The 17,385-nt window shown below is 65.0% G+C and overlaps 1 protein-coding gene across 5 annotated transcripts in view; it reads left to right on the forward strand.

Moving 5' to 3' along the window:
* PLEKHA6 (pleckstrin homology domain containing A6) overlaps positions 1–17,305 on the forward strand; it is a 48,600-nt gene extending 31,295 nt beyond the window's left edge. For 2 of the 5 annotated variants that reach the window (XM_075521813.1, XM_075521816.1), the window contains 19 exons: positions 145–260; positions 493–981; positions 1,376–1,886; positions 2,366–2,452; positions 7,164–7,232; positions 7,670–7,750; positions 8,020–8,169; positions 8,653–8,748; positions 9,233–9,344; positions 9,502–9,641; positions 10,400–10,549; positions 11,928–12,054; positions 12,186–12,295; positions 12,564–12,746; positions 12,924–13,088; positions 13,338–13,471; positions 13,612–13,754; positions 14,394–14,517; positions 15,045–17,305. In XM_075521813.1, coding sequence (XP_075377928.1) covers positions 145–260; positions 493–981; positions 1,376–1,886; positions 2,366–2,452; positions 7,164–7,232; positions 7,670–7,750; positions 8,020–8,169; positions 8,653–8,748; positions 9,233–9,344; positions 9,502–9,641; positions 10,400–10,549; positions 11,928–12,054; positions 12,186–12,295; positions 12,564–12,746; positions 12,924–13,088; positions 13,338–13,471; positions 13,612–13,754; positions 14,394–14,509 — 2,979 coding nt within the window. In that variant the 3' untranslated portion in view covers positions 14,510–14,517; positions 15,045–17,305. The remainder of the gene's footprint in view (positions 1–144; positions 261–492; positions 982–1,375; positions 1,887–2,365; positions 2,453–7,163; positions 7,233–7,669; positions 7,751–8,019; positions 8,170–8,652; positions 8,749–9,232; positions 9,345–9,501; positions 9,642–10,399; positions 10,550–11,927; positions 12,055–12,185; positions 12,296–12,563; positions 12,747–12,923; positions 13,089–13,337; positions 13,472–13,611; positions 13,755–14,393; positions 14,518–15,044) is intronic. The other 3 variants (XM_075521817.1, XM_075521818.1, XM_075521815.1) reach the window with 2 other exon arrangements.
* The last annotated feature ends 80 nt before the right edge of the window (positions 17,306–17,385 follow it).

Below are 17,385 nucleotides of genomic sequence, written 5' to 3' on the forward strand. Positions count from 1 at the left end.
CGGCGGCAGGACCTCGTGCCAGGGTGGAAATGGAGCTCTCACCCTCCCGTCTGTGTCTCTCCCCACTTCTCTGCCTCCCTGCAGGTGACGGTGTGCTGGGTGGAGGAGATGCCAGCGAGTAACGAGCAGTCCCTGTCTCCCCAGGCTGAGCACGCTGGCATCCGGACTTACTTCTTCAGCGCCGAGAACACGGAGGAGCAGGAGTCCTGGATCCAAGCCATGGGCGAAGCCGCCCGGGTGCAGATCCCCCCGACCCAGAGGTCAGCGCCCACCGTCTCCCTGTGCTGCTCCCCTCCCCTGGTCTCTTGGAGATGGGGCTGAGGGGCCGTGCATCGTGACCGGGGACCTCCTGGGAGCGTGAGGGTCCCTCTGGACGACGGAGCTGGGGGAGCATTGGCACCCCAAGGCTGAGGGAAGGACGGGACGTTACCGGCCGTCCCAGGGGCATTGCAAAGGGAAGGTAACCCTCTCTCCTGTCTCGGCACCCTCCAGGCACGAGAAGCCAGACTCTGAAAACATCCCCCCCAGCAAACACCACCACCACCACCGCAACGCCGTCCACCGCGAGCACCCCAAAGCTGACCCCGACGCCAAGACCCGGGGGGAAGGCGATGGCCGTGGCTCAGAGAAGATCGAGAGGAAGTCGGAGAGGACGGAGAGCAAGAAGGAGCCCTTGGCCAAAGCCAACGGCATCGCCGGGCAGGAGGTGCCCTCGGAGCCCGGCAGTCCTTACCCCGAGGCACCCCGGGTGCCGGCAAGCGTGGAACGGCCGCCCCAGCCCAACGGCTGGCCCTACTCATCGCCCAGCCGCCCCGGCAGCACCGCATACCCCCCGCCCGACGGGGAGAGCGTGGTCCACCGCCGGGGCTTTGCCCCTCGCACCAACCCCGAGAAGATCGCCCAGCGCAAGAGCTCAATGACGCAGCTGCAGCAGTGGGTGAACTCGCGCCGGGGGGCCGTGCCCCCCGAGGAGCTGCGGAGGTGAGGGCTGCGGAGGGCTGGCTGGGCGCAGGGGGGGGTCCTGCTCCTTTTCTCCAGGGCTGCCCCTCAGGTGATGCTCCGGGAATGATTTTCCCCTTCCCACCTGCTTTATCCCCTCCTGGGGTCAGAAAATCTCCTTTCTGGGCTGTCGCCACGTGCCGGCTCTGAGCTGGGCGTGGGACACCCCGAAAAGTCGAGCAGGGTGTATTTTGGAACGGAGGCCACCGCGGAGTCCTTGGGAGGAGGGATGCCAGCCAGCCAGCTTTCCGCATGCTAGCGTCAGAGCTGCCTGCTCTAAGGCTGTCCTCGCTCACCGGGACCCCTGGACGCGGAGTGAGGGGCTGGGCACCGCCTGGCCGCCCACCCGGCTCTCACGGCTCTCTTCCCACCCCAGCCCCACCAGGTTTTACCCCGTGTCTCGCCGGGTGCCCGACTACTATTCCCCCTACTCGCCCCAGTACCCCGAGGACTACCAGTACTACCCGCCCGGGGTGCGCCCCGACAGCATCTGCTCCATGCCCGCCTACGAGCGGGTGAGCCCACCCTGGGCGCTGGAGGACAAGCGGCACTCCTTCCGCAACGGGGGCACCTACCAGCTCCGCGACTGGAAGGAACACCCCGGGTTTGGCCGGCAAGATGTCCCGCTTTGGCTGCCCGGTCCCGGGAGGCAGCCGACCTACTTGGATGAGGTGGATGCAGCCTCAGGCTCTCTGCGACGGATGTCGCTGCAGCCCCGCTCCCGCTCTGTGCCCCGCTCGCCCAGCCAGGGCTCCTACAGCCGAGCACGGGTGTACTCCCCCGTCCGCTCGCCCAGCGCCCGCTTCGAGCGGCTGCCGCCCCGGGGAGAGGAGATTTATGCCGACCCCACCACCTTCGTGATGAGGCGATCCATCAGTTCTCCGAAGGTAAACGCCCATCGGCGCTCGGGGTGCGCAAGGTCGGAGGGGGACCCTCGCTGGGGTCATCAGGACAGGGATGCTGCAGCACAGCTTGTCCCCTCTGCATGCACGGCCTGGCCTCAAAATGCCACCGAGTCCGTGGCTTGCGGCAGCTGATGGCTTTAGGTCCCCCCTTGCCATCCTGCGAAGCTGCCCGGGTTGTCGTTGTTCCCTTCTGGCTGCTCCTGCGCCGCTGTGAGCCCGGAGGGATGGGGCCGGAGGGGATGGGATGGGATGGGATGGGAGCCCGGGGGTCTTCAGGGCCACTACGAGCGATGTGCTCCCAAGCAGGGAGTGCTGGTGTCCCTGTCTTTCTGCTGTGTGCCCCAAAGCCGGGCCTGACCCTGCTGTGGGGCCGGGGTCTGCCCTTGCTTGTGCTTTCTGGCCTCTCGCACCCCTCTCACGTGTCTCTGGTTTTGGGGTGGGGGGGTCTCCTCTCTTCTCAGTACGACTATCTGGGCGACAGGCGGCCCGTCCCTGCGGGAATGTATCCGTACCACTACCCGGCGTCCCCTACCATCCATGACAAAATGGTACGTATGCTGCTGGCAGCGGGGGAGTGAGCCCCAGCAGACCGGGGCGCACAGAGCCAGCTCGGGGGCTCCTTGCTCGGACGGCCGGGGAGGAACCGCTCCGCTCCAGGGGCAGCTTTGTGGGTCAGAGCCGGGCTGCTCTGGGGCAGCTTGGGACCACAGGTCCTTTTACTGGTCTCTCTGGTCCCTCCTGGCCGTGCCCGAAGGAAATCCTTGTGGAAAGCCCCTGGCCCCTGCCCCGCAGGGGGCCCTTGGACCCCCGTACGCCCTTGCGATGCTGGGCCGGGCTCGTCACCCCCAGGGCGGTCCCCGGCAAGGACGGGGCTGAGGCTGGCGCACACCCCGCACCTCTCCCCCTCTTGCTTCCTCACTTCTGGCTACAGCTGCTGCTTTCTCCTGCATTGTGTTTCCCCTCGGAGCGCTGAGGGGTTGGAGCCGGCGGGGTGAGACCGGGTGATCCCTGGGCAGAGCGTGGTCCCCAAACCACGGGGCAGGACCAGTCGTTGGAGGAGGGAGAAGCCCAAGTTACCATAAGCTATCCATGCTGCCATCCATCCTCGCTAGCCAGAGACGCAGGGGAAGGGCCGTACCTCTTCCAAGGCACCGTTAGCCGGGAGGGAGAGCTGGGAGGAGAGCAGGTCTCCCGCAGGGCACATCCACGGCAGCTCTCCCAGCTCTGTGCCGGGGAAGTGCCTCGCTTCCCCGGCCGAGAGGTCTTTGCATTTCCGTAGCCTTCACCTAACTGCTTTGCTTCTTCTTTTATATGTTTTGTGTGTTCGTTTCTTGCCGCGTGCCTGCTGGCTCCTGGTAGGATGAACTTTTAGACCTTCAGTTGCAAAGAAACCTAGAGTATTTGGACCAGCAGGTAGGCAGAGCTGGCTGCGAGCCTCACACTGCTTACGTCCCGTGTGCCCTGTCCCCAACGGCGTCCCCTTCCCTCCCAGCGCAGCATCTCTTCCCCTAACATCCATCCTCACCCTTCTTGGCATTAAAGCAGCACGAGTTGTCTTTGGTTTGCTTCTTCCATCCATCCCGTCTGTAGGGTTGCTCATTGCTTGGCAGAAAAATCCCCCTGACAGTGCCTTCTGTGTGGTGTGCTGGAGCCGGTGGGATTCTTGGGGGGAGCCGGGGCAGCTTCCCACGTGCCCGGGGCCTCGGGGAGCTGCTCCCGGGGTGCAGGGGGCTCTGAAACCCTCCCCAGGTCGGTCTGCACCGCGCTGGCGCGGGGCCGTGCAGGACACCGGTGCGCGGTGCCGGCGTGGCCGTGCTGGACAGCGTGTCCCCACAGCCGGCAGTGCCTCCGGCATCGGTGCGAGCCGGGCTGCTGCAGGGGTCCTGGGCCCGGTGCCCCCTGTGCGGGGATGGCCGGGCGAGCTGGGGGGAGCTGAACGGGTGCGAGGTGGTTTTGGTGACGCGCTGGCCCTGTTCCTCCTCGAAGGCGAGAGGCTTGATGCAGGGCTGGGGCGAGGGACCCGCTGGGACCGATACCAAAGCAGCAGCTCCCAGGTTTTTGCATGGCAGGGGGTGTTTGGAGGAAAGCTGTGAACTGACTTCATCCCAGGAGCGGGGCGAGAGCAATCCGGCTGGGAGAGACCCCCGGGACTGGTGGGGTGGAAACCACAGCCACCGGCTGGAGTCAAAGCCAGGGACAGGAGGTGTCGGCCAGTGCTGCAGCCCAGGCGCTTGCCTGCAAAAGCCAGGCTTGCACTAAGGGAGCTGCTCCAGAGACAATCTCATTAGTCTGCAAATCTCCATCGGTGCAGTAATCGCCAAGATCTGTGTCTGCCTTGGAGCAGAGCCAAGGACAGGCAGGAGCGCTCGCTGCAATAAAAGCTCTCTGGATTATTTCACAGCCATCGGCAGCAACGCTCGCTCTCCGCGGCTCTTTAAAACACTCCCTAAAAAGGCTTTGCATCTCCTCCTCCTCCTCTCCTGCTGACCTCTGGAGAGACTAATTCGGAGTGACGCTGTCAAGTATCTCTTTTCAAACAGCTTGCTGCTTTATTTTCTCTCTCCTCGTTTGTCCGGTTGCGGGGACGGCTCCCTCGGCTGCACCCCACCTTGCTGACCCACCCCCAGTCAGGGTTTGGCCCTTGGTTTGTGCTTAAACCACCGTCACCATTTGGACCTCGAGGGTCGTGGCCGCAGGGCACGAGGGGCTTCCCTTGTATCGTCCGCTCCGGGCTGCGGGCTCCTGCAGCGCTTCTGCAGGCAAAGGCAGCGGTGAAGCTCCGGTGCTGCTGATTTGAGCGGCTCCACCGCACGGTACCGAGGGACCCTGCGGCCGTTGCTGGCGGCGTGCCCCGGCAGCGGTGCGCTGAGAGCAGGAAAACCCTGCGGGTTGCAGGGGTGTGAATGGGCCCCGGGGTCGGGGTCTGTCCCGCTCCCCTGCAGGGCTCGGCACGGCCCGGGGCAGCGCTGCCGGCCGGCTGCAGCTCTGGGGAGGTACAGGCATGCTGAGCGCTGTCGCGTCCTTGCCCTGCCTGGCAGCACGGCCACAATGTGCCGTCTCCACGGGAGCACCCTGTTCCCACCCGGCTCCGCTGCTTGAGGCTGCTGGACTGGAGACGGGGACGCTGCTGTCCCCAACCCCAGGCTTCCGTCACCTTCCCCTATGCCTGGAGCTCGTCTGCGCCTTGAGCGGGGCCATCCCGGCCCCGGCTCCGCCGCAAGCGCAGGGCACCGAGCCGTTTGTCAGCACGAGGAGCGGGGTCCGTCTGTCTGTCTGTCGGGACCACACTGTGCGTTGCAGCCGTGGGAGTCTCTGTGCAAGCTTGTGTCTGTGCGTGCGGTTTGCTGCCGCCCATCTCGGGGCTGGCTCGGTTTTATCTGTGTCTTCCCCTCAACAAAGTTTCCAGGGTGTGCAACCAGCCTAGGACACTCTTGACTGCACAAAATGGAGCAGCAGCAGCCCGGGGCAGCCATCCCGTTGTGGCTCAAGCCCCTGGGACATCTCTTGGAGATGGCATCTTGCAGCCCGATGCCCTGAGGGCTCCTGGACTGAGCCACCCCGCTGCTCCGACGGCACCCGAGCACCGCAGCACGCGAGCACATCTCCGCTGACCTCTGAACTTTCCTTCCCTGTCTGCCGCAGATGAGCGAGAGCGAAACCCTGATCAGTATGGTGAACAGGATGGTGGAGACCTCCTCCCCTAGGGCTCAGCTCTACATGCAAGTAAGCCTCCGGCCGCCGGGCCGTGCATGGCTCGTGCATGGCAGCCACGCCAGCCGCCCCGCGCTCCATCCCCGAGGTCACCTCCTGCCATTTCCACTCGTGCAGACTCCAGCATCCATGCGGCTCTGGCACATCACGCTCTCGGTGACCTGCTAGTCCATCACAGGCTTTGCTAATCCATCCATGAGCCATTAAAACCCAGTAAATCCTTGTGCTGGGAGCACAAGGTGGGGACGCAGCGGTCCTGAACTCATCCTCGTTTGGGCTGGACTTGGGTGCTTTGCTCACTCTCTGTTTGCCGTCGTGTGTTAAGGAGGCAAGGAGAAGGCGTGGGGTGACTTAAGGACAGGAATCCAGCCCAAGGCTCTTAAACCAAAGCAATAACTCCTAAAACAGGGAGGCGAAACAGCCTTTTACCCCCCTAAGGCTCTGCTCTTTTCAGTTCCCCTGCCCGGAGAGGCTGCAAAAGCATTGGGATGCCCCTGCTGATGTTGGGCTGCAGCTCCAAGCGCAGGCAGGTCCCATCAGCTGGGAACGTGTCACCGGGTCACTGGGACCCGCAGCACATCGTGCCACCAGCCCCGGGCAGAGGGGTCGTGGGGCCCCGCTGTGCTGCCCAGGGCATCTCCTGGCCGTGCGAGCGTGCAGCGACCGGGCGATCGCTGAGGTTTTGCGATGAAGGGAAGGTGCCTTCCCATCTGCTGTGCGCAGGGAGTGGGGACATGCTGGAGGGCGAAGCTGGAGCTGCTGAGGTGCTCTCGCTGGCCGGGCTCCCTGTCTGGAGGCAGCAGCATCCCCATCCGCCAGGCTCTGCCTCCAGCCGCGCTGGGCATTTCCCAGGTTCGGGTCTATTTGCATTGTCCTGTAGTTTTAAATGGCTCTAAAGCAGCGTCTTGCTTTCTAGCAATAATGATCCCCTTCTTCCTATCTTATGCCTTTCATCTCGAGATCTTGGAGGCATGTAATTGTTGAGGTCCCATTAGTAATTTAGATTTCCAGGAAAGGAAAATGACTCACAGAGAAGCCGGATGGTAAACAGGCCCTGATGCAGCTGCTGATTTATAGGTGTTTCCACTCTGCTAAGTGGGATTACAGCTTAATCTTTCTGCCTTTGTTTCCCTGCCTGTGAAATGGTGGCAGTTATACCCGGGCAGTTAATGATTCACGAGGCGTCTCTTTAACTCGGCTCTTGGCGTCCTGCGGAGAGGTTGTCTCAGCTAATTCCCGTGGCTCACCCAGCTCATGGGCGCCGGGGCTAGGAACGGGGAAGGAGGTTGTGCCTTCATCCGAGCCACCGGGCAGGGCCAGGGCGAGACCTCCAGCACCGACATCCCGCGCTGCCTGCAGCACCCGCTGCCTCCCGACCGATGCCGGCATCTGCCCGGCCGTGCCTGCTGCGGGGAGCACCCGCCGCCTCCGGAGACTCAGCTCTCGCCTCTCTTTCCCCGCTCACGGGGCTCGGGGACGGGGGCTGGGAGCTGCCTCACCTTCCCCAGGGGCTCCGGGAGCCGGGCTCACCCCACGCTCTGCTTGCAGGTGACGCCCTTCCCGGAGGCCTACAGGGAGACACTGCATGCCTACAAGATAAGCGAGCAAGACACCGACGTAAGAGCAAACGTCCGTCCCGCGTGTCCCCCCTCTGCCCCGTGCTGTTGTCCCTGTCCTCCGCAGCAGGTCTGCTATCCCCACAGGGAGAGCTGTGCCAAGTGCTCCTGCACAGTCGGGGTGGGACCGGGTGCTGCCCCAAGTGCGGTGCGTGCTGCTTGGGGACTAAATCCTCCGCTGAGCTTAGCTGCTTGGTCTTGCCCCACGTCCAGATTTGGCTCGTGTGATGACCCTGGCCGGGGCTGAGGTCCCTGCAATGAGAGCCGCAGGCTGGAAGCCCGCCCCAGAGCCACACGTTGTCCCATCAAACCAACCCCGTGGGCCGTGTCCCAGCTGCATCCCGTCTCTCCCAGCTGAGCACAGAGCCATTCACACGGGTGCACCCCGTCGCTGGGCTCTCATCCTCTCCTCCCTTTCTCTTTCCCGTCTGGGTGCAGAAGCTGCTGGGGAAGCTCTGTGAGCAGAACAAGGTGCTGCGGGAGCAGGAGAGGCTGGTGCAGCAGCTTCGAGCAGAGAAGGTACGTGGTGGGCAGCTCAAGTGGCCGTCCGGGGACAAACCTGGCTGCACGGGGACGGCCATGCCCAGGGAGCACCTTCGTGGCGAGGAAGTGACATGTCCTGCTGTCTTGGGGACAGCTCAGCGGGGATGTTTCTGAGCTGGAGGACATGCCTTGGCCATGCCATGGTTCTGGGAGTCCCCGTGCATTAGTGGCCTGTTAAGGAGAGGGACTGCAGCTCCTGCACCAGCCAGGCTCTCACGGCTGCATCTCCCTACCGTCCCCCCCAGGAGAGCCTGGAGAGTGCCCTGATGGGGACACACCAGGAGCTGGAGATGTTCGGGAGCCAGCCCGCCTACCCGGAGAAGCTGCTGCACAAGAAGGAATCGCTCCAGAACCAGCTCATCAACATCCGTGTGGAGCTGTCGCAGGCCAGCACGGTAAGTGGCTCCCCCTCCGCTGCGGTCCCCTTCCCGCCAGCCCTGAGCAGGACTGTCTCCCCCACCCACCGCGATCCCTTTTCTCCCTTCCTGTAAAAAAAAAAAAAAATAAGAAGGGAAATCCCCTTGGCTCGCTGGGGTCCCAGACGAGCCAAAGTCCCTCACTGAGGACAAAGAAAATCAACCCTCGTGGTGCCAAGCTGGCACACGTGCCCGGAGCCATCTCAGCTCCTGCTTCCGACTCTGGCTCCCCGACACTGCTGTGCCCGGCGTGCCGTCAGCACCGCGCGCTGCCACGGGCACGGCCCGGCTGGAGCACGGCAGAGCTGGTACCCCCACTGCCGGATGCCTCGGGGTGGGTTGTGTTGGGTGCAGCGTCCTCGTGATTTCCCGGCTGCTCCCGCGCTGCGCTGGCCAGGGCTGCTGGCAGCCAGGGGAGAAACCTGCCAAAAACCCCCTAACCCACCCGTCTTCCCCCCCGAGGCCTTGGCGAATAGCACTGCCGAGTATGAGAGCCTGGAGAGCGAGGTGTCCGCCCTGCACGATGACCTCTGGGAGCAGCTGAACCTGGACATCCAGGTGAGTGGGACCCCGCTGGCCCCAGGGTCCCCCTGCCGTCCCTGGGGTCCCTCTGCCATCCCCGTGGAGGTGGAAACCTCCTGGTTCCTTCAGCCCTCCGCTCCCCCCAAAGAACCGATTTGCAAGTGGCTGCTCCATGCTCAGCCCTCGGTGGCCGGCTTTGGCTACAGGCAAGGGCAGAGGGGCTGAGGAACCGTCGGCACCCGGGTGCCATCGAGGGCTGCAGCCCAGTGCTCCCCATGCTGCTGGGGCTCCGTCAGCTCCCCCCGGCCTGCGGTGGGCACGAGGGGGAGCAGAGAGATGGCTCCTGGCAGGAGATGAGTTGTGGGCGTGATGGCTCAGACCCCCCCCGGGCTTTGTCTGCCTCAGCTGAGCACCCACGGGTCCCACGGCTCGGCTCGGGGCTAGGGTGCAGCAGGGCTGGGGTGCAGCAGGGCTGGGAGCGGTGGGAGCCGCTCTGACCTCTGCCTTCTCTCCCCTCCAGAATGAAATGCTCAACCGGCAGATCCAGAAGGAGATCTGGCGTATCCAGGACGTGATGGAAGGGCTGAGGAAGAACAACCCGTCCCGCGGCACGGACACTGCCAAGCACAGAGGTGAGCAGGGTCCGTCCCTGCCCTTGCACAGCACAAACCCCAGCGCGCCCCAGCTTGGGGCATCCCCGGTGCCTGTGCGGCCACGAGGCAGATGGCAGCGCCCGCTCGGGGAGATGGAGGCCCTGGTGCACGCACTTATTTCTGCTTTTCTCCGCAGTGGCCATCGGTCCCTCGGGGACGTACAGCTCCAACAGCCCCGCCAGCCCCCTGAGCTCGGCCAGCCTCACCAGCCCCCTCAGCCCCTTCTCCCTCGTCTCCGGCTCCCAGGGCTCACCCACCAAGCCAGGACCCGGTGAGGTGAGTGAGCCAGGATGTCCCTAGGGAGCCCTTTGCCACCACCGGGTCCCCAGCCTGGCTCACAGGCTGGCCCGAGCCCTGGCTCTCAGGGGACGGGTGGGCACCAGGCACCGAGCGCGGCTGGGTTTCCTCATGTCTCTGCCTGGGGTCACCGTTTTGGCCACGTACCTGGGCTGTGGTGTCCCCCAGTGACATCTGGGTCCGTGATCCTTGCGGGGGCTGTGGCTGAGCTTTGCAGCCTTTGGGCTCCTGCATCAAGCAGCCCTGAAGGCTGAGAGTTGCTCAGCTCCAGCCTTTGGCTTCAGGACCAGCTCCTGGTGCCACCACAGTCCCCTCTCGCTGCCCTTGCTCGGGGTCCAGCAGTACTGGTCTCACCTTGGTCCACATGAAGTTTAGGGTGGAATTTGGGGACTCGGCAACCCCGCCTGGCTGCGCAGAGGCGATGCCAATGTCTTCTGGGGGCTGCCAGCCCCCAGCTCGGGAGCCCCTCGCTTGGGCAGCCCCCGAGCCCTGCCTGGCCCCGCTGCCCCGGGGGGACACGCAGCAGCGAGGGCAGCGCGGGAGGTGGGAAGCGCTGTCCCCTCTGCATGGGGACACGGAGACCGCGGGGCCCCGGGAGCGGTGGCCGGCTGCTCTCCCTCCTCCTCTCCTTGGCTCGACGCTTCCACTGTGTGTTGTCTCGATCTTTTTCTAATTCTCTCTTCCTTCATGGCTCTCAGCGTCTCTGCTCTCACGCCTCACGCTCCTCTCCACCCCAGGAACCAGGCCCGCCTCGACCTCCCCTCCCCAAGTCCTACGTACCCCTGGAGTCTCCTCCGACCGTTCCTCCACTCCCCGGCGAGAGCCGCCTCTGGCCGTACCCCACCTCCCCTTCCTGGCAGCAAGGCGGCGAGGCGAAGAGGGGACAGGTACCGAAACCTCTCCAGAGCAGCCCCGCAGCAGCGGCCCCATCCTCTTCCTCCCCGAGACATCAGCTGGCAGGGGCTGGGACGAGACGGGCAGTGGGGCTGCCCACCCTCTGCCCTGGCAGAGGGGACGGGGACAGCATGGAGGTGGCACTCGGCGAGGGCACAGCAGCGCGTGGCTGGTGCCCTCTCCGAGGGGAGCAACGAGTAGGGTTCCCCCAGCAGCCTCGCCGTGGCCCTCCTGTCCCCACCAGGTCCCCTGCACCCACGCGCAGCACCCACTGCGCTCACTCAGGACAGGGACGGGCTCCTGGGCAGCCCCCGAAGCTGCTGCAGCCCCTGGTCTCAGCCCTTCTGCTTTCCTCTGCCCTCGCCTCTCTCGCTGTCCTTCCGTGGTGCCGCTCCCCGCTGCGTAGTACTGGCAAGCTCTGCCGGTGGGGGGGAGCCCCCCCCCAATTCCTGCCCACCCAGGGCAAACCCAGATTTGGGAATTCCTGGTAATGCCTTGGCCGTGCTCCCGCCGGGGGAAGGGGCCAGGTTTGGAGACCAGGAGACACAAGCATCCTTGCAGCCGGGGGGTCAGGATGCGTGCACGTGGGGGCTGGCACCGCAAAGCAGCGGCCGTGCTGACCTGGGAAGGGTTACGGACCCCACCGCCAGCGCAAGTGGCATCTCCAGCAGCCGTGCAGCTGCAGGGTAGCGCAGTCGTGGCTGCACGCTGGTGCACGGGGTGTAAGGGCTCTCGGGATGCGTGATCTCCGTGAAGAGCACGGGGCAGTTGAGGGGGGGGCACGTTGGGCTTCTCAGCTTGTTGCCGTATCCCTCCGTTGTACCAGCACCATTGCACCGGTGCCCAGGCCCCGGGCAGGCTGTGCCCAGGGGGTGCAGGAAGGGAATGACCCCGAAAATGGCCCTTTGCTCGCTCTCCGCTGCTGCACAGTGTCTGCCCTGACTTCTGCCCCCATGGGACCCTGTCCCCTCCCGTGGGCACGGGATCTTGCTGGAGCTCGGCACAGAGCCGGGGTGTCCCTGTCCTGGAGCTCCCGGGTGCCACCTCCAAGCCGTGACAGGATCGTCACCCGTGCAGGCAGCTTTTCCCAAGCAGGAGCCTGTCCTACGGGGACAGCGATCGGTGCCCAGCCCCAACGGGCCGGGGCGTAGTGGGGACGAGAGCTGCAGAGAGCCCCGCCAGCCCCTCTCCCCGCACGTTTGGGGTGCGCTGGTACCGCCTGGCTGATGTCTGTGTGTCTGTCCACTTCCGGGATTGTGTCTGTGGGCCGTATGTCAGCCCGTGGCCGCGGAGAGCAGCGGGTCTGTCCCCAGGCAGAGCATGGCCCCCAGGCAGGACGGGGTCTCACCGGGGACCTGCTTTCCCCCACAGCCCAAGCCGAGCTTCGAGCAGAGCAAGAAAGAGGTGCAGCGAGCGGCCCCCGCCGGGCCCCCCACCGAGGGGCTCCCGCAGAGCCGGCAGGAGCAGGAGGCGGAGAAGCAAGCGGCTCTCAACAAGGGTACAGCACCGGGGGCGGCGGGTCCCACTCCAGCGGGTTCCCCGTGCTTGCCAGGAGCACCCAGCGTCTTGCTGGGACCCTGCCCTTGGTCCCCAGGGGGGTTCAGCCTGGCGTTTCGGTTTGCTCCGCAGTGGGCATCGTCCCCCCCAGGACCAAGTCTCCGGCGGAGGAGGAGGCGGTGGCCGTGGCCGGCGTGCCAAGGAGGAGCACCGGCGGCATGGCCAACGGGCTCAGCTCTCGGGTAGGGCTTGCGTCGAGGGGCTGGGGGCTGGGCTAGCAAAGTGGGGGCTGTATCGCAGCCTGGGGCAGCACAGAGGGGAGCCCGTCCCTGCATGGCTGCACATCTCAGCATCCAGCTCCTCGGGTCCCCCTAGGCTATTTCGGCGCCTTCCCCTCACCCCAGGAGCGGGCTGAGCAGCCCCATTCCGGAGGGGTTGCGGCACTGGGTGGATGGGGCCGGATGCTGCTGCAGGCGGGGGTGCGTGACCGTGGGGCTGGGCTCTCTCCAGGAGAGACCGAAGAGTGCCGTGTTTGCCAACGAGACGAAGGTGAAGATGAGCGTGGAGGAGCAGATCGACCGCATGAAGCGTCACCAGAGCGGCTCGATGAAGGAGAAGCGGCGCAGCCTGCAGCTCCCCGGCAGCCAGCAGCCCGACACCCCCGGCACAAAGGCACCCGCCTCCTACAAGGTGGTGAGTCCCTGCACCGGCTGCGGGGCTGGGGCAAACCGGCCTTTGCTTTGCAGAGTGCCTGAGGTCCCTGACGGAGCAGAGGGGACATTGGGGGCTGGGGAAGGGGGTGTGGGTGCTGGGGCAGGGGACAGTGTGCCATCCCGGGGGGGGGCTCAGCGGGGCTGGGGTCCCTCGCAGGTGCGCCGGCACCGCAGCATCCACGAGGTGGACATCTCCGACCTGGAGGCAGCGCTGCGCTCTGACGACCCCGGCAAGGTCTACGAGACGCCGCAGGAGGAGATCGCCCGGCTGCGCAAGATGGAGCTGGAGCCGCAGCACTATGACGTGGACATCAACAAGGAGGTGAGGACGGGCCGTCCTAGGGGAGCTGGCAGCCTGGGCGCGGGGCATCCCTCCCTCTGCACCCTGCACCGGGGGGTTGATCCATCCTCCGGCATCGGTCAGGATCCTGGAGCCGCTGGCCGCGCCCAGCAAAGGGCTGCCCTTGCCCAGGCGGGTGCTGGGAGCTGGGGGCAAGTGGGGCAGGTGGGTGCTGGAGCGGGGACGGGTCCTGGTGGTGGTGCTTGGCTCAGCCCTTGCCGCTGTGCCCAGCTCTCCACGCCGGACAAAGTCGTCATCCCCGAGCGGTACATCGAACTGGAGCCCGACACGCCGCTCAGCCCCGAGGAGATGAAGGAGAAGCAGAAGAAGGTGGAAAGGATCAAGACCCTCATTGCCAAATCCAGGTGAGGCTGCTGTGCCCGTGCCCGCACCGGCCGTCCCGGGGTGCGCCCTGCCACCCGCCTGCACCCCTTCCCCGGCCATCCCCGTGGGGTCTGTCCCACCGGGGCCAGGCACGGGTGCTGATGCCGGGTGCTCTGCGCAGCCTGCAGAACGTCATCCCCCTGGGCGAGGGGGAGGTGGATGCCCCCCAGGACCCCGAGACCCAGCTGCAGGAGCAGGAGAAGAGGATAGAGATCTCATGTGCGCTGGCTGCCGAGGCCTCCCGCCGGGGCCGCATGCTCTCGGGTAAGGCACGGGGGGACACGGAGGGTCTGAGCCTGCCGGCCCCGTGGGAGACCAGACCACAGGTAGCGTTACGTGCCGAGCGGGTAGGAAGAGTGAGGGCAGGGCAGGTCGGGCAGGTCGGATGCAGGACCAGCTGATGGGCTGGACAGGCAGCAAGAGCGAGGGGCCGATACGGGCAGGAAGAGCGGGCTGCATCGGTCCTGGCGCAGCGCATCCCGGTGCAGCGGGAGAGCTAGCCCGGTGATGCCGGCAGCTACCGGGGCCCTGCCTGCGGTGCCTGGGGCTGCCTTCCCTCGTGGCAGCGCTGCGCATCGAGGGATGGAGCAGCCGCTTCGGCCGGGCGCAGGTTTCGGCACCTTGTCAGAAGCGTTCGCAAGGCTGCAGGATCGGGAGCGCCTGGCCGTGCGGCGCGCGCTGGCACGCCGTGCCTTGTCCATGAGGAGCCCTGCAGGGAGCTCACGTGTGCGTGCCGTGGCCGGGTGCCACTGTGGCTGTTTGTCCTGACCGCGCTTGCTTGCCCCCTTCCTTGCTCTCTGTTTCCTCCTCCCCTCCGCTAACCTCTCGCTGGGTCGCCTCCTTCCCCTCGCTGCTGCCGGCAGCTTGTGTTCTTCACGCCCTTCTCCCATTTCTTGTTTCCAGCTCAATGCGCTACCCCAAGCCCTCCCACCTCCCCAGCCTCCCCGACTCCACCGACCAACCCCCTCTCGTCTGAAACATCCCGGGCCGCCGACAACAGCCATTTTATGCGTGTCTGAGCCATGAAGTAAGCACCTCTTCTCTCGTACTTCATCCCATCCTCTCTCCATCCCGGGGGGCCAGGCGGGGGGTGCCTCTTCTGCGTCCGGCGTCTGTCCATCGCTGCTTGCTCCAGCTAACGTCTCCCGAGCCACGTCAGCCCTGTCTCCTCCCATGGACCAAGCGCGAGTGTCCTCCGAGGCGAAGCCCCTGGGCTGGGTCAGCCAGGGACCCCAGCGTGGGCAGGGGGGGGCTCGGCAGGCTGCTGTGGGCAGGGTGGCCCACACACGGAGCAAAAAGCGCGGGGGTGGTCTCGGGGCCAGGCTCTGGGGGACGCCTGCCCCGGCACATCCGCGTTGGTGGCTGCAAACTGGGGGGGATGCAGCGTCCCCCTGCTTGGTTGGAGGTTCCCCCCAGGCGGCTGGGGGAGTAGAGCCGAATCTGCGCCAGGTTTTCCTCCGAGCAGGGCAGGAGGGGTCTGTGGGGTGGGCGCAAGGGCTGCCCCGCCACCGGCCGCCCCACGCGTAGCTCAGCCCCGCTCTCCTCTCCCTCCAGCTCAAGCCCTGGCTGCTGCCGGCGCCATCAAGTTCCACGGGGCCACGTTTTAGCTCTCTGACACGACACCGAACCTCTCGCCATCGTTTTCGGTTCTCCCGGACCCCCTTCCCTCCCACCGACGGCGAGAGCACCCGGCACAGCCGAGCGGGGACACGCATCGCCGACAGTACCAGCTGCTCTGCCCCGTCCCGGAGGAGACGTGCGGGTGCCAGGAGGTTGTCTGCTGGAGCGTGGTCCCTGAGGAGCCCCGGGGCTGCCAGCTGGCACAGGGACAGATCGGCGCTGTCCTGGGCGTCAGGCTTGCACGGACGGCCAGGCAGGGGCATCTGCGACGGCAGCCCCCGGCACAGCGGCCGTCTCCCTGCCGGGGCAGCCCTGGGGGAGTGTAGGACTCCCTGGGCTCCCTGTGCTGATGCGTTGGTCTCCCAAAGGTCTGCAAAGGGGCTCTTCTGGGTGGAGACCGGCCGGTTCCCACCACGGATGGTGCTTCCACCTAACGCTGGACCTGGATGCTCCATCTCTGCTCCTCGGGCACCTCTTCCCCTCCCCGTGCCCCGAACCTGCTTTTAGCATCCGTCTGGCTGGGGGTAGTAGCCGGCAGAGCCTGGCCTGTCCCATCGCTCCTTGTGCTGGTGGCTCAGCAGGAGGAAGAAGGAGCTGTGTCGGGGACAGGGCGGATCGAGATGCGACTGGGGGGAGGACACGGAGGTGCCCAGGGGAGCGGTGTGCTCAGGGTCGGGGTGGTACGAGGGCTGCCCGGGGCATTGGTGCACCGCTGGCACGGAGCAGGAGGTCTGGGCAGGGACGGGGACGTTGCACGGGAGCAGAGGAGCAGCGCAGGGACCTGGGGTGCGAGGTGCAACGGCGAAGGCACGGGCTCGGCGGGGATCCCTCTGCGGTGGATGGGGACAGTGATGAGAAGGGGAAGGCGCTCGGGGCCAGGCGGTAGCAGCGGGGCTCATCCTTGGCGCGGGGAGCGGCGTCCCGGCTGTCTCCCCGTCCCGCCGTCACCTCTGTCTCAGCCCCTCTGAAAATCTGGCACCGCGTCTTGCCCCAAGACCTTGCCGTTGCACTCCAGACCCTTTGATTTGTTTGGTTTTCCTATAGCAGGTTTACCCTTTTCTTTAGCTTCCTGGAGGGAGAAAAAAAGCTGGTTCTGCCCGCAAAAGCGGAATCCCACGCGAGGTTGTGCGGTTGGCAGGGCTGCCGCGACGGGGCTGGGGCGGGCAAGGCGGATGGAGGGAGGAGCGAGGTACCCTCCATCCTGCAGCTATTTCCCTGCTGGCCTGATCCTGACTCCCACCAGGACCCCTGCCCCGCGGCCCCCCTGCACCCCCAGCACCCCCACACCCCGTCTTAGCAATACTGGTAGGATCCCAGGAGCCCCGAGTCCCGCTCCGCTCCCGAGCCTCCCGCAGCCCTCTTAGCTCATAAAGCTGGCCCTTTATTTTGCTATTACATGCCTTAATATATGTTTTATGGAAATTATACATTTATAATATATATCTATATTTGTTTTTCTCTTCTTTTCTGGGAGGTACTGTTTTGTGCTAATCTCTCTCTCTCCGCAGGGTTGTTGGCACCAGCCCTGCCAATGAGTTACAAAAGCAGATTCTTTGCCAATTTATCAGAGAAAAAAGAAAAAGAAAAAAAAAACCTATTTAAAAAATATATATTTTTTCTGCTTTTATTAAAAGCAAATTTATTTAAAATAAAATATACAGAGACTGTAAGTTTTCAGAGATGACGCGTTTATTTCCCCGTCCCTGAGCGCAGCGACGCGGCAGCCGGGGCGGGCTCCCCAGCTCGTGTAACCGGGGCAGACCCCACTTACACCGGCTGCGGGGACACCGCCGGGGACGTGCCGGGGACCGCGGTGCACGGCTGTGGCCCACGCAGGGGCCGTGCTGCCCGGCGGGGAGCCGAGGGGGCACGCAGACCCATAGGCAGCAATTCCTTCTGTCTCTGGGAGCCGGCGGGGACGAGGAGCATCCCGGTGCTCCTGCCCCTGGCGTGCCCGGAGCCGCCGGCGAGCTCCGGCTCAGCCGTGCCGCGGTGGCCTGGTCTGAGCCCTCCCCAAGGCGTGAGCGCAGCCCGCTGCACCGGGACCCCCTGGCTGCCCTATTGTGGAACCCGGTGGTCGTTATTTTGGGTTTTTGTGTTGTTTTTTTTTTTAAAAAAAAACTTAATTCTTAATTTTATTTTGGTTATTATTTTTCATAACACTTCATATACCAGTGACTTGTAACCGAGACAGGATTTGCATCGGGAGGAAATCTATTTATGCACTGGGGAGGGTGGGAAGGGAGGCATTTGTTTTCTGGGTTTTTTTGCTAGT

The sequence above is a fragment of the Mycteria americana genome, chromosome 20, assembly GCF_035582795.1.
Source record: "Mycteria americana isolate JAX WOST 10 ecotype Jacksonville Zoo and Gardens chromosome 20, USCA_MyAme_1.0, whole genome shotgun sequence".
Lineage (NCBI taxonomy): Eukaryota > Metazoa > Chordata > Aves > Ciconiiformes > Ciconiidae > Mycteria > Mycteria americana.